General features: G+C 29.6%; 1 protein-coding gene across 2 annotated transcripts in view; it reads left to right on the top strand.

Moving 5' to 3' along the window:
* LOC107450889 (neural-cadherin-like) overlaps positions 1-17,099 on the top strand; it is a 301,080-nt gene that overhangs the window by 260,858 nt on the left and 23,123 nt on the right. For both annotated transcript variants that reach the window (XM_016066818.3, NM_001323824.1), the window contains 1 exon segment: positions 14,288-14,452. In XM_016066818.3, the coding sequence (XP_015922304.1) occupies positions 14,288-14,452 (165 nt within the window).

Below are 17,099 nucleotides of genomic sequence, written 5' to 3'. Positions count from 1 at the left end.
TTAAGAAGGACTGCGTATATTACTTTTCTCATGAAAAAAATTAGAGAGATTTTGCACTTTCATGTTGCGCGTTCAAGTACGTAAGTTCTTACCAGCATAGTTACTGCAGAGCAACCTTGGTTCTACCTCAAGGTGGCTACAGAACAGGGAAATCAGGAAGAGCAGAGAAAAGTCAAGAAATTTTATCAAAGTCGGAAACGTCAAGGAATTTAATTAATGCCTAAAAATAGAAGTATATCTCCAAAAATAATTTTAGTTTGAAATGCCCAAAAGTCCGGTATTTTTCTAAAAAAAAATTTCATCCTGTGTTATTGGTAAAAAAATATATTCCAACTTTAATAGCAATTATAGGTACTTGTTTTGTATTACATTTTTAGTCATAATTTATTCCATCAGTTACAAAAATCAGGGAATTTCGATAAAATCAAGAAGAGAAAAAATCTCGCGAGTTTTTTTTCCCCATTAATGTTTTTGGCCACATAGATTGCACAGAACCTATGTATATGAAAGTGCCAAATGCTTTGAGAAAGGGCAAAATCATTTATTCTTTTAGTCTTTTTATTCTTTTCATGTACTTAATGCTGAATAATTTATTTTTACGTATTGAAAAGTTATGGCGACCAAGGTACCACTCTGGAAAGCTAGAAAATCTTGCGTCAGATATATGTTCGGATTTTTAACTTTTTTTGGGAGGCCATGTCCACCTGTTTTTAACGTAATACCATAGCTGCCAACTCTACTGGATTTTGCCAGTTTCTCCTGGCCTACTAGGTTTTTGTACATTTTAGAAAATTCTCTATAATTGTGAGTAAGTTTCCTAAAAGAATGAAATAGAATTTTTGGACAGATTATTATAACTTGCTTGAATACTTAAATAAATATTGCAAATGCATAATGAAGAGAGCTTCATTTATAAAAATCAGTTTAGAACCTTTCATTTTGTTCTGAAATGTTATGTTTATTTTTGTTTAGAACTTTTTAAATCGATTAAGAAATCTTTTCACTATCTTTGATGAATTAAATGCTGATTACTATTTAAAATTATGGTTAAACATAATACATAACATTTCAAGTTCATTTATTGTCAATCATAACAAGAAAATTTTGCTGTCTTTCTATACTGATGACTATAAAATTCCCTATGTATAAAATATTAAGTACATTATGATACAATTATCATGAAATTTATATTGTTTTGCAAAATCTCCTGGTTTTTTTCTTATCCATGTTGGCAGCTACGTAATACTAATTTTAATGGGAAAATGTGCTTCTTGCACTAAGCTAAAAATGTACATCCTTCTTCCACTAAGCTTTTAAATTACTGGTACAGTCGCCTTTTTCTTTTCGAATCGCCGAACGGAACGGAGAATGTTATAAAATCTCCAATTCACTGTTAGAAAGTGAATCTGCTACTTCGAAAATGAAGTTATTGTTGTGAAGTTATTAAATGGGTAAATCTATCTGCCAGCCTGCACCACTCGGTCTCCGATATCTTAGGTTTATAATACGCTATGATTTACACATTGCTTTTTATCGTGAGTTTATGCAAACTTCGAACTATCAACATAACCTTCTATAAATTTCCGGGGCTTAACTTGTGTCTCGGCTTGCAAAATAGCCGATAAAATATGCTTTCCTGACAATCCCGGTTTTGTAATTGGAGCATCTCCTCCCGGAGTGAGGAGACTTCATTTATTCATCTAGGCTTACAGAAACATTCCCCTCTTTTAGACTTTGGAAGTGAGCAACTCGTGAATTTCCTTATGGATTTATTATACAGAACTGCAGAGAGCTCTCCAGGAACATTTGTCTTGTAGGAAATGACATGCCGCATTTGCTGAAAGTGTATTGCGTGGTGAATATTCAGTCCTTGTTTAATATCCTGCTCTAAGGTTATGAAGTCATTCAGAAACGAATTAACTTCGGGTCATTTGGTGGCGCTTTGTAGCATGCGGGTTGCGTCTCTCTCTCCGACGTTAGGAAATACAATGCGTACTTAGTACTTTCTTTTCATTTTTATTATAATTTTTTCTAGTTTTAAAATCGTTTACCAAAATGACTGGATTTCTCACGCCTAGCGTTCTACTATTCTAACACATTTTTACATTTACTCTACATGGCTCATTTTTATCGGCGAAGTGGCAGAATTCGCCGTTAAAAGTTTTTAAAATGAGGAATGTTTGCAGAATACAAAATTTTTAGGGCAATTTAAAATTAATTATTAAATTTTGTTTTAAAATTTGAGAAAAAATCGTTTAAAACTGCGCATAGCGGGAAAAATTCTAAAAAAAATTTTAATAAAAAATATCTTATTTGAATATCTTAAAAATTAAAAAAGATTTAAGCAATTTTTTAAAGTAGTTTTCGTACTTTTTAAAAGAATGCTCAAAATGATAAGGGGTTTTCCACGTATTTCATTTTGTACTATTAAACAAAATTTATTAAAAATGACACCGGTATTGTGGGAAATCATCCCCCATAAAACTATTTTTTTTTGTCGCCTGTTTTCTGTCCTTATTAAATCACATTTTGATGTATGAACATTTGTTGTAAGGTATTATAAGTTATTAAATTCTGTCTAATCATACAACATAATTTTTCTAGAAACCCCTTATCATTTTCAGCTTTCTTTTTCCCAATTTCTGAGTTTTTATATTATTAAAATGTTATAAATAAATTAAAAATTATCCTTTCACATTTTTAGACTGGTATTATTCTTAAAATAAATTGTTGGTATAACAGTATTATTTTTGCTAATGCTCTCTAAAATTAATTTTAAGAAATTGAGGATAATTTGATTTTTTTTTTTTTTATATTTAATTCTTTCTTACTTATTTTCAACAATTTAATAATTCAATTCTCACATCAAACCATATAAGACAAAACTGCTATCAATGTAAATGATAGTACCGATTTTTATATCTAAACTTAGTACTTCATTATTCTATATTCCTTGTTTTAATTAATTTATTATAAAGCTGCTATATTTAAACAGTTGACTTCGAAATAATTGAATGCAAAAGGAATGACGAATTAAAGTGGTGTGGAAGTCAACAAAATTTAATTATATTTATTTTATTGTTGGAAAAAAATTAAGAAATAAAAAAATTAATAGATACCTTTAAACTTACTTAAAGCAAGTAACTTTTACTGCAGAATAAAGGTTGATAATACTTTTTTCTTTTAATACTGCAAACTTTTCTTAATTAGATTTTAATCCTGATAGTTTCTCATTTAATTAAATACCCGAAGAAACGAATTATGTAGATAATTACGAAAAATGCATTATGATTTATGGTTTCATGATGTTTTTGCAACGTTTTTTTCTCCTTTTTTCTTACCTAATTACCTAAGCCAGAATAAGACACTTAATTATCTGCTTCGACACTTTTTTTGCGCCTCATTTATTTTAACTTTTTTGTTGTAAATTGAGTTAGAATATTTTGTTTTATGGGATAAACATATGATTGCAAACTTTTTTTTATTATTATTTCGTTCCTCTTCTTTTTAATTTTTTTTTCCCATGAAAAATCACCTTTTTTTTTTCTCTCTCCTTTTCTTAATCTCTTGGGTTTGAAGTTTGAATATTGTTAAGGCAGAGTAACTCTTCATTAATAAGGGAAGAAAAAAAAGAAAGAAAAAATATCTCAAATCAATACATATTTTCTGCATTTTCCTGTTATGAACTGCAATTTTTTTTCGACAAAATTGAATAGTAAATGGTATTAGCAAAATTTCGTTTTTAACTATCAATCTTGCTTTTTAAATTAAATTAAAGAAAAAAAACTTTTTTTTAATATTTGAAATGTTTTATTAAAAACTATTAGAGTTTAAGTAATAATTATACCAATCGTGATCTAGGGTTTGAGTTCCTTATGCGCGATTAAAAAAAAGTCAAAATTAGACAGAAAGTATCATTTTATTTCGGCTAATATAATGATTTGGGTAGACAAGCTTATAGTTTACGTCATTAAATATTTCATATTTATTTTAATCATAAACAAAATTTAAAGTTCTTAAAAGTTCTTAACTCGTTATGTACCTACGTGCAAACAATATGAAGGAACAGTGATATAAAAATGTCACCTTTGTAGCCGATAATTACTATATCGGCTCAAGCTCTTCAAGTATTCGGTGCACAAAGTCAAAAATCAACTACTTAATTTAAATTTATTTACTTCACTTCAGCTTTGTTGCATTCACTTGATATTTTTGATGATTAGAAAAATGTCTTTATTTCAAGTATTTCTTCTCAGGATATACACGAATTTTTATTAAAATGGAAAAAGTTTCTTACCATTCATCTTCATTTTAAAAGATTCTGCTCATTGTGCGTATATGCGAACTTTTTCCCACCGAACTTAAATCCTGCAACTTCTGACAGAAATATCGTTGTCTCTTCTCGGCTCATATCATTCTAAATTCGAAAGGAAAATAAAATTTCGCTAAAATTGTAACCTTCCATCCCTCCCAGTCGTAAAAATTTTTTTTATTTTATTTTAGAAGGGGTTATCCAATCAATGACTTCGAAGTACGGCTCTCTTTTTTGATTATTTATTTCTCCGTCCTCCTCTTCTGGTCCTTATGGATAACTGGCAGACCCTTTTTCGTCTGGCCATGTCCTGCCTAGTTTTGCCTTAAAAGCATTCTCGTGTCCATGGCTTCTTTTTGACGACCCAACACTTTGAAGACAACTCCTTGCTTTCGGAAGTTCACGCAAGAAATGTGGAAGGGGGCAAAAAATATATTATATTGTCTGCTTTTACAGAGGCTATTTGAAGTGTACCAACGTGGGGGAGATAGTTTCGAGAAAAGCAAGGCTAACATCACTGGACATGGAATGAAAAATGCAGTCTTGATCGTGTCAAGAATTTTATCGGCACTCCTTTACAATATGTATTTTTTTTTTTCCTTCTGTCAAATAACTTCTGATGTTAAAGTAAAGATAACTTACAATAAATTTTGAATTGCTTTTGAAGTACTTTTGACAATCGATCGATGGGGGAATTTTCGTAAAATAATTTCAATATTCTTTGGTTTCTACTCCTGCTTTTTTTGAACTTAACATTTTAATACTATTAGCGTTATAGGCTGGTTCTATTATTGAAATTTTTCATCATTATTATTTTTAGAGGTATCGTGTGGCATGTGTTGAAAGTGATTATATTAGATTTTATAGTTTAAATTTCAATAATGTACTTTTAATGTTTACGATGTATCTCTTAAGACTGGTTATATTAGATTTTGTTATTAAAATTTATCACTATTATACTTTAAACTGAGAATAATCTTTCCACACTAACTTGAGTAGGAAGAAGAGTTATTACTGTTAGAGCTATTTCTTTGAACTTTTAAGAATAGATCTGTATAAGTTTTAAAAAGAGGCGTTCTTGCATGAGCTATCGTAATTTCTTCAAGAGCTGTGGAAAAATCTTGTTTGTATTTTTTCATTCTTTTTAATATTCTCCCAATAAATTTCAAAATCTTAATTCATCAATGGAAGAGGATGGTAGGCTCGGACTGCAATCTGACTGCCCTGATTCGAGTATTCTAATTGTTCCGAGAATAGTTTCCTTTTTCGTGAAGTTCAGAGATTTCTTTCTTTGTTTTCGATCTACATATTTCGTGAAAGTTCAGAGATGGCTCTCTTTATTTCCCATCTACAGTTTTCTTTTTGGATCTACATATTTTGAACCTAGCAAGATATTATTGTCTAGGAAGCTACTAGTTTCCTTTTTCTTCAATTATTTATTAATATGTCGATACAATAGAAAATAACTCATTTTGCCATTAGTTTTTTTTAATTCATTTTTAATTCAAACTATCCAAAAACTGGAGTTGGAGTCGAAGTGTTTGTAGATTGATTCTTGATGACTCCTTTTACCCAAAAATCTGCCTAACTCAGATTCTGACTCCATAGCCTTGCATTTATCATGAAATTTTAATCATTATTATACCTTTAGCGTTACCATTATATGTATCAAGGCTAATTTTGTTATAGTACTAAACATTTTCATTACTTTCATTGTTAACGATGTAATATGTGCTAAAACTGATTATATTACATTTTATTATTAACATATTAATAATATCTAATTTTAAGTTGTTAATTTTTATTAAAAAATATTCAAGTCAAATTGCAAATAAATTGCTAATGTTATCTGAACTGTTTTTCAACTTAAAGTATTATTTTGAAGTCGAGTTGTGATCAGAATATTAAAATTTTGAATGAAGGATTTTATAACCAATCCGTTTTCAGAATAAATTCATTTTCTCTGTTTCAATTTAGGTTTGTAGATATATACAAATGGTAAAAAAAGAATTTTTCTGTTTTGTTGTTGGAACTTATTTTAATATTTTTATATATTTATAGACAAATTATTAATAATTAAAATTTCCGTGAAGTGACAGAGAAAATATTTCTAATTTATTGTAATAAAAAAATTGGGTTTTTTTGAAATTCTACTTGGATCTCAATTTGTTTATTTGCTATGTTAGCTTTTTATCCACTGTGTCTGGTATTTTATTTTCCTCGATGTTTTATTACATTTATTTAAATTAATAAGTAACATTAGGTTTGTGTTAGAATTCTTTTGAAATAGATAAATATAACAATAGAAACATCACGAGATTAAGTGAGAAGTTTATTTACATTAAAATATGTAGTTAGTACTTTTGGTTTAGTAGTGTAGTAATGCAAATGTCATGAAAAGTTTTGAAGTTAGCATGATTACGCCATGCATGTTGCCCTAAAGCTTTTCGTTGATCCTACTGATCATTTTATTACTTTATTTTTAAGTCTCTTCACAATATGTTTCGTCATTGTAACTTTAAAAAAAAAAGTAAAAAATTATGAAAATGTTGTGGAAAATTTACATTTACATTGCTTTCGCCCATTTTCTTCATTCTCTATCAACGCGAGTAATTTTCATATGAAGGAGAAATTTTAATATTCATGAGTCATTTTTTTCTTACGATGTCAAGAAAAACTCCAGGAAAGTATGCTTATAAAAAGTTATTAGTGGTATAGTCTCCATATTCCTTTTCAGTCGTAAAATATTGTTGGCCTGATTTTTAAGTCAAAATCTTTTGTATTTAATGAGTTCTTTTACATGAATTTGCAGTTCCCGTGTCTTGTAACCGTGATGCGCCATTTTGTCAAGCAACAGTCTTCGAAGTTTCTAGAATTCTTTTTTATGTATATTTCTATCCATTTTTCAATTTTTTTTTCTGATCCATTATTAATCGTTCCGGATTCGTAATATGTCAGTTTGCCTTCGAAATTATTTAAATAACTTCTGATCATAAATTTTTATACAGGGTTCTTCACGATCCTTCAACGTTCTTAAAAACTCCAGAACTTAAACTATTTCTGCTTGATCTGAGTAATTTAGTCATAAAAAACTAAACACTACTTAGTAAATACAATTTTATCAGCTCTTCTTGTAATATACCGAAAGCATGTATTATTTTATTAAAGTTAAAAATTAGTTTTTTTTTTTTTTTTTTTTTTTTTTTTTTTTTTTACTAACTGCGATTATATTTGATAATAACAATCCTTAATTTTTGTTTTTATAGAAGAATTATAACCCTTTTGTAAATGTTTGCCTTACTTTAGTAACTAAATACTCCTATCTAGTTAAAGGAAAATGTGAAGATAAAATAATTCCCTTATGCAATCAAATATAATTTTCGTGCTGTCTTGTTTCACAGTTTAAATTTTTTGCTGTTTTCTTTCATTTATTGTTTTTCAATTCAACCATTGACAAAAACTTTTTTGTGCATAAGTTCGAATTACTTACAATGAAAAGACATAACAGAATTTTTATAGGATCGAAACATATTTTGTGAAAGTAGTGTGTTAAGAAAAATGGCAAAGAAAATGTAAATGTCTCACGAGTTATTATTAATTTATTATTGCTGCAATTCTGATTCGATTTGAAGAAGAATTGGCTCTTGGGGTCAAAACTGAAACAAAAATGAAATGTTTTACAATAAGTTTTATCCCTTTAACCTAAAAAACAAATAAGTAAAAACCATGTTCGCTTTTTTTTTTCTTCTGGCAGCCCAAATCTTGGACAAAGGCCAGTTAGAATCCTTTAGAAATGTTAGAAGAGTGTGGAAAGTAGCTTGGAGCAGCTGAAAATCTCAGTTCTTTTTTCTTTTTTTTTTTTTTTCTTTTCACCGGCCCTTGCATTTTTTTCGCTATCCAGATTACCTTTGGAAAAAAAATTAATAATTTATTATGATGGCCTCTCTTTCTTTCAGAATTATAGACTCCTATTTTTTATTCCCTTTCAAAGACGTTTTTTACGAAGCGTGAAAAAGTTTCCGGTTTTGGGTTATTCTTTTACATTGGCGTCATTCTGGAACTCTTAAAATGGTCATTTGTGTAGCTATGCGAGGATGGATGGCAAGCCAAGTCGCGACTTATTTATATTCTTCGTAAATTTTAAAAAACATAAATTCTAATCTCTCCACCGTTGTATTTATTTTATTAGCTTATGTCCTTTTCGTTGAAATGTTTTTAAATTTATTGCTCGAACCTTGTGATCGTAAATATTTATTTGACAGTGTGTATTTCATAGTATCTACCTGAGAATTTTTATATGCATATATATATGCGTGTGTAGTCTCTTAAGTTGATTTATAAAATCGTTAATAAACTTTTTTTAATGCTGGTGTATGTCTGGAAATTTGATTCATAATAGCTATCTTTTCTTGTCTAAGACATAAGCTTTAAGATGATATTTTAGAGTTGTACAATACGTCTTTTTCTGAGGCACAAAGACATGTAATAAAATCCAATAATAATTCTCGAATTTCAATCACGTTTTTGTTGAAGATTATTTATTCTAGCTGCTCATCGTACCGTTACCTCAGAAACTATTCTTCTCATTTCCATTTTGTTTGTGCGATATTAATATGCATGGTTGAAATAAAGACATTCTCAACACATTATAGATTTCAGAAAATGCAAGATAATTTTAATTTAATCGTGTTTTTCTTTTCTGATTGCACAGCAGGCCTGTGTGGGCCCTGGCCTTCTAAAGTCTTTTCTTAGCGTCTCTCCGTTTTGCAACTGTCCTTCAATTTTTGGCTATCAAAATATCCATGTATTTCCTTCAGACAGAATCTATCTAAGGCGAGGTCTGCCTCGTTTTAAAAATAAAAAAAAATCATACAGGCATGACTAGAAATAATATTCGGCAGTTTCGATTGTATCGTGTCCATGTTTGAAAATTAAAATTTATTATAATAAACAATTTTTTAAATCGTGCTTTATTTTTATAGTTAAACATTATTCAACATTTTGCTTCTCAGTTGACTCATATTTCAATCAATGTTATGCAAATATATATTCAAACTGCATTTCCTTTCGGAATTATTATTTCATCGTATCAATACTGCAATAGAGCAATTTTTTTTAGCTATAACTGGCCTGAGTAGCCTTAAGCTTTATAATATTGGTTTGAAGCAGACTCCTAATTTATTGATATATTCTACAGAGGGGCATCATTCCTGTCATGTGACTTCTTATGAGATTACCATCTAATATCGTCCACGAGATATGAAAGCCCCTTTGGGTAATTATTCAGCATACAATCATTTATGACTATCTAAAACATGCTGAGCTTTGTTGCATCGTGTATAAATTTTGTATACATATTTGTAAGGTCTAATCCCGCCTTAATTATTTTGAGTGAGTTTAAAATAGATATCTTTAGAAATTAATACGATAGTGAAAGTTATTGTGTATGTTTATCATCGCTGTAGAGTATAAGATGGAGAAAAGGTTGGAGTCTGTTAAATTTGTTCGATTCCCAGGTTAGCTCCGGCGCTGGTTCTACGATTTTTTAAAAAAATGCATTTTTGATGCTATAAGAATTATTTAAACAAATATTTATGATCAAGTGGAGAAAAAATCCCCCCAAAGAAAGTTATGCAATCATTCAAATTTTAATTTATCTCAAACTTATTACTTAAAACAGCAGTTCCCAAAGGGTGTTCCGCGGAACTCCGGGGTTCCGTGAAAGGTCAAAGGGTTGCCGAGGCGTAAGAATTAATCAAATTTATTTTAATGGAAAATATATTTTAGATCATTCATTTTTAGTTTATGCATACATTAAAATCAAATTAATCATGCTTGACTCCGTACTTGTGAATTCAACTGTCTGACGTAAAACCCAATTTTAAGACCAATATTAATAAAACGATAGGATGAAAAAATTTCATTCATTCACTAAATGTATTAAAAATATTTAATAAAATTTAGATCTGTACATATTTTCAAAATAATTAAGTCTTTCGTTAATTTATACGTTCACAGTTGCTTAAGAAATTTATTAAGTCTCAGGATTCTGCAAAAAGGGTAAATCATTTAGGGTTCCACAGCCAAAAAAAAAATTGGGAATCTATACCTCAGAAACTTTTTGAACTGTTGGGGGAAAAAAATCGAAATTTGTAAAAGAATTATAATTTATCTTTGGATTCATAAATTCGAGAACTAAGTTTATTTAGCATTAGCTAAGTTGAAAAGTTAATTAAAAAATATGTAAATGAATTTAATGTATGATTTGTGATGGTTTTATAATTCATGAATATTCATTAAGGATTCTTCATGTAATTAAGTGTCTATATGTGTGGGAGTGTGCTGGTGAGATATCAATATCTAGCGCTTTTCTTTTAATGGTTTAGCACACTTCCTATATTTTGTACAAATGTTTATTTTTTAATTCATTTCTTCAACTTAATTATGTGTTATGATATGAAGTTTATTTTAATTTGAATACCTTTATCCGTAATAAAGTAAAAATACAGTCATTCTCGCAGTCCGGGTAAAAATGTAAGCACCGTAAATATTACTTCTTACCTTTAAAAAAATACTTCACCAATTTTGACAATTAGCAGAAAAATTTGTAATAACGCAACCTTTTTTTCGATATTAATATGTACGTAAAAACACCCTTATAAATAACATACACTCTAAAAACTGTACCCTTTATTTTCTCGCGTTAGAGGCACATAACTAATGTGCCTTTAAAAATGAGAGGCACTACAAGAAATGAAAGGCACCAAAGCAAACGCGAGTCAATGCGCGGTACGAAAGGATTTTACCGGTTCCCTGTGCCTTTCAAATGGGCTTCCCTTTTTTTTCTTCGGTACGATGTAACGGAGAAGATGCGCATGCGCACATCAACGAAATATTTTATGACGAAATACAAATAATAAAAGCAGACGATAAAATTAGAACACCAGAAAGTTGTTGATTTTTTAGAATTAGTTTTGTGTGGAATTTGAGTTTTCATATTACCCGTTACGGGTTTATCTAGTTTGTTTTATGATATTTTATCTATCCCGTTACGGGTGAGTTTTCATATATCCCGCTACGGGCACTTTTTCTAGTTTCCTTTATAAGATTTAACTATCCCGTTACGGGTACTTTATATTTGTTATTGTATTTGTTGTGGTGTGAAATAAATGTTTTTATAAAAAAACTGAACAGTTCTTTAATATAGCTTGATACGCTACAGCTATGTATTAATTGGTGGCAGCGGTGGGATCCGTTCCAGAAATGTTTTATTAAGTTTTTGAAAGAATTGGTGACAAATATTATTGTTATTAAGGATTTCCTACTTTAGAAAAAATTAGTGAATGAGATGTTTAAAATTGATGCCAAGAAGTGTGGAATTCGACGGTACTTCGAACTCTTTGAACAGAAAGCGAAGAGATTTAGTGTGAATTTCGATCTTTGGTTTTCGTGTGCTTTACAGCTTATTCCTGCTGAAAGGTCAGAAATTTATGATGATAATTATTATTACTTTAAAGAAAATCTCATTGCCAATTTTCAGTATGATCCACAAGCTATTCCGTGTAATAACGATCGCCAGAAAGAACATTTTAATGAGAAATGGAATTCGCCAAGTATTGTGAAGAAATTTAGATCTGAACGTGAATGTTTCTATTGTGGTGAAATAGGACATTTTAAGAAATACTGTAGACATCGAAATTCGGATTATAGAAAAGAGAATTATATCCGATTGTTGTAATCAAGTTTAAGCACGAAAGTAATTTTTATTTTAATAATATTTATAAAACAAATGCATGTTTAATGATTGGGGCAAAAATGCAGAATTTCACGTTTTTTAAAATACAATAAAAAAAAAAATCTGAAACAAGCTTTCCAAAAAAATTGCAGAAGGCTTTTCATATATTCTGAGCTCAAATAAAATCATCGATTAAATAATATTAAGTACAGTTAGTTCTAAAAAAATTGAAAGCTAATGTTCCCAAAATGGGAATGATGGCGCCTAACGGGTTAATATGTTTCGCCAAAATCTGGATTTTAAAAAAATTCATTTCAATGGAAAGAAATCTTTTATTTTACACTTGTTAAGTCATTTGTTTAAGCATATTTCATGTTATAAAATATCCAAGTTGTCAAAATCTACATCTATCATTTTAAAATATTCTATGTTTTTCCAAATTTGTGCAACTGTATACATCATATTGCAACTGTTACTAAATTATGTAAAATTGTTCTTTATGTGTGAAAATAAAAGATATTAGATTTCATGATATTTAGTGTTTAATTTTTGATCCTTATAAAACTATTTTATGAAATCTCTAAATATTTAAAAAATATCTAAATTTATAATAAATTTCCATTTTGAGGATGCTTTTTGGAAAAGAAAAAAAATCCATGAATTATATTGACTTGGCTTAACAGAAATAAATATTATCTTTTTGTACCTATATCTGATTAGAAAAGCATCATTGTAGTTGTTGAAGTATCATTAAACGCTACATAATTAAAGAAATGGTATAAATTTACATATTTTATAATTGTCTATGAAAAAGCCTTAGATGGAATCCCTTGAAATGATCACTTTCAAGTGGCCAATATTCAAAGAATTGAGAAATATTTTTCATTAAGAATTATTATAATTAATATCTTGGTAATAGTGTAAACCAAACAGAAAGTCCCTTTTTATATAAAGTGCTAGCAAATTACAAATAGGTAAAAAAAAATGTGTTCAAATCTGGTAAATAACAGGTTTTGGTACCACTAAATGCTTGTTTCAATGAGCGGTACATAAAAGCAAAATCTAAGGTACAATGTACCTTCCAAGTTAAGAGGTACATCTGATTTTGCCTCTGAAATCAGAGGTACATTGTGCCTTTCATTTTTAAAGGTACGTTGTGCCCTTAAAATTCAGAGGCACAAATGATTCAAATGTGCCTCTGAAATCAGAGGTACAGTTTTTAGAGTGTATGTCAGGATAACTACAATGACCACATATTTTAACTCGAAAATAAACAACATTAAGAGGATTGACAAAAAGAATGAATACAATTTCCAAACGAATAAATATGCTTGATAAATTTATTGTATTCTTTTAAAAGACACATGATTGCGAATAACCATAAATTACCACCACTTAAGATATAGGTCACGTCACTCATCCTTTATTGGAAGGGAGGATTCGAGGTGTTTTACATTTATTGTGTAGTAACATGTAAGGAAATAATATTTTAAGTTGTTCCTTCAAAATATTTTTTTTTTACAGATAACTATTAAATTTCGGTTGCTATATTGAAATGACTGGTTCAATGTAGATGCTCTAATGTTCGCAAAAGGTGTTGCGCGGAACCCTATAGTTCCGTGAGAGAGGCTCCCGGTGTTAGAACCTTTTTTTTTTTAAACCGGTAACTGTAATTATATTACACTAGTACTTCCCATCAAGCTTTTCAATTAAAAGAAAATAACCAAATTCAACAAAAAAGAAATGTATTTCTCTGATAACTATTTTCAATGTTTATATCAGTTCTTTACACTTCGACGAAAACCATAGTTTAGCTTATTTATTTCAATTTTAGCTTATGTGTAAACAAGTCAAAAACAAAATTCACAACTTGACTAAATGCCGTTCCAGACCTGTGAATTCTACCGTTAAACGCAACACCGAATTTTAAGACTGTTTTCGATAAAAAATTATCTTTATTTCCTCCAATTAAATGTTGTTTTTTTTTAAATTAATGATGAGTAGTGTTTCTTTGGTTAATAAGTTTACTGTTCTTTATGAACTTTATTTATAAATGGGGTTCCGTTAAAAGGTCAATCATTTAGGGTTCCATTTGGGAACCCCTGCTTGAATGGACAATAAAATAACATTGCTTATGTCTGAGTCGAACATTTCAAACTACCAACTACACAGTTCTGTTTTTGTTTTAATTAAGATAACTTAGTGTGAATGTCTTATTTAAAATGTATTTTCTTTTGCAGTACAACCTGACGCTTGTTGCTTCTGACACATTGTTTGAAAATAGCACAACTGTTATTATAAAAGTGAAAGATATCAATGACTTGCCTCCCAAATTCACGCAATCCCTTTATCAAACACACATTCTGGAAGAAGACTCCGATGGATTGCCTAAAAGAATCCTCAAGGTAACTTTAAGGAAATTTATTTGTAATTAAGTCGATAATCTAGCAATTTCTTTGATATTAAATCTTCCTTGAAGAGGCACGTACAAATCTCTCTATTTTATTGCTTAGAGAAGTTCTATGCTTTTTTTTTTTTTTTTTATTTTTTTTTTTTTTTTTTTTTTTTTTTTTTTTTTTTTAAAGAAACTGAGTTTGACTCAGTATAGTCGCATCCGGCGCTTGCTAAACTGACTTAAATCAATCAACGAAGAATCCAAATGACTTCAGAACTTTGGGATATTGAAACTTTTGTATTGCCCCGAGTTCACCCCAAATATAAGTCGGATAAAGGCCAAACTTTGCGATCTTGCTATTAAGCCTTTGGCTGTCTAAAGGAGGAAAATATTCATTGAAACCTTTTTATATCAATTTAAAAAATTTGCATTTTTTATACTTAACTGTACCAAACGTTTGTTTAAAAGTAATAAAAAGTTTACGAAAATTTTATCATGAATCCGAGTCCATCTGAGCAACACTTCCTAGAAGAAAGAAGGCCTCAGCACGGTTCAATTTAGTAGTCCAATCTAACGAAGTTAACTGCGCAGTAGATGAAAAATAAGAAAGATGACATTTCGTTAAGGGTACTAAGCTGCGCAGTGGTTGAAAATACGAAATATGTCATTGCGTTTGGACTACTAAAGGATATTTATGGTAACCCGTGCTGAGGCCTGCTCTTATCTGGGAGGTGTTAGTCTGAGCCTGTAAACTTTTTTCAGTAAACGGGCTTGGGCTGAGCCCGTCTTAACTCGATTTTTGACGCGTAGTCTTTTCACATTTTTAATTCGCATGCGTGGTTTTTTTTTTTCTTTCTAAATTTAACTTTAAAACAATAACTAATCCAAAAGCACACCACAAACTAGAGTTTAAAAGCAAATTACTTCGAAATTAGTTATGTTGGAACTCTTGATTTAATTAGCTTGAATTTTAACTTAACAATTTATGTACTATAGTATATCCTTCAAAAATATTCTATTTGATCATAAAGTTTAAGTAGGGTATTTAATATTATATATATATTTAAACTTAATATTGACGTCCATTAATTTATGCATTGTCTCATTAATCGTTTTATGTTACCCGAAATAAAATTTAATTATCAATAAAATTAGAATGAGTTTAAATAACTTTCATCTTCAATTACAGAAATGTTTAAGTCCCGATGTTATTCCCCAATTCCCATTAATTAAAGTGCTTCACATTAATTGCGAACTTGCGAATTAAATAACTTAAATTTACTCAGTAAATCTATGCTGCCTGAAATTATACTTTTAATTAACTTAGATTTTGCGTCCGTACGTGATGGTGCATACTTAATAAGCTCGAAGGAGATCGTTAATTCTGCTACGTCATTTTTTTACGTGTCATTACTTAAAGAAGAAAAATCTTGAAAACCGCTGCGATTTTAAACTTTCTTAACATCTTCTTTCGGAATCGGTCGTCGTTTTGTTCCAAGATTATTAAATCTTTAATTCGTTCCAACTCGAGTGTGATCCAATGATATCCATCATGGCAAATCGCCTTAACTCAAACCAGAGCTTTTGAAGATCGTCATTAACTTGCTCTTTGGAAGAAGAATGCCTCTATCGTTAATATCTGCTAGACCGGGTGGTAATGAACATTAATCTATGAGATCTTCTCTGTACCAGCAGTAAGTTCAAGTACTTGGCATCAATCTTGCAGAGAGCCATGGTTTCGATCTCGTTTTATTCCTATTCTTGCCCTAACCCCGCTCTCGAGACTTCGGAAGTTCGCTCCTTAGCAACATTTTATGTTTATTGCATCGTTGTTATTTTCCCCAGTTACGATTGTTTTAAGATAAATGATGGCTCGTCCCGTTATTCTTACAGTAGGAATAATGTTAGAGATTCCTGCGGAATTTTCTCGATGATTCGGCGATTATGGCGTAATGTTCTGGTTTGAGTTGGAACTACTGAGCAAGTGAGAACTTTTTTCAGCTGTAAAACAAGTAATATTTTTTCAAATAATGAAAGAGGATTTTTGTATTGGCCGCATTGTGTAATTTTATATGGAAAATTGCTGTCATGCGATCTACAGAAAAGGAATTGTTATTCATTTATGCGTGGCTTATTCGATGATGATAGCGTTAATGTTCTGGTTTGAGTTGGAATTGCGATGCAAGTGAGAAAATGGTTCAACCATAAAGTGAATACTATTTTTCGAAATAATATAAGGCGCTTTTATGTTAGTTGTCTTACTGCATTTTGTATGAAAAGTTGGTGTTGTAAAAAGCTATTAAAACATGTATTGTTGCTCATTTATTGCTTCTTCTAATTTCTAAAAATCAACTCACCCATAATGATCATTTTTACTGGAAAACAGATTTTGGTGCAATATAATTATTCACTCTGCATAAATTTAGATTTAGGAGACCTACTCAGTTTATTATTATAATAATGAATTGGCATTCAAAATATATTTTCATTCATTTGATTTGACATTCTGACAAGACAATTTAATAAGTATTACTTTTTTTATTTAAATTTTAACTTACTTAAATTTTTGTTGAAGTTTTCCTTTTACAATTTTTGTGTACTTTTATATATTCAAAAAATGAGCATTTTTTTTATATAATTTTTTTTTTCTTAGTATT

The sequence above is a fragment of the Parasteatoda tepidariorum genome, chromosome 1 (assembly GCF_043381705.1).
Source record: "Parasteatoda tepidariorum isolate YZ-2023 chromosome 1, CAS_Ptep_4.0, whole genome shotgun sequence".
NCBI lineage: Eukaryota > Metazoa > Arthropoda > Arachnida > Araneae > Theridiidae > Parasteatoda > Parasteatoda tepidariorum.
Note: the sequence above shows the minus strand (reverse complement) of the source record. Positions and strands in the feature narration are given on the sequence as shown.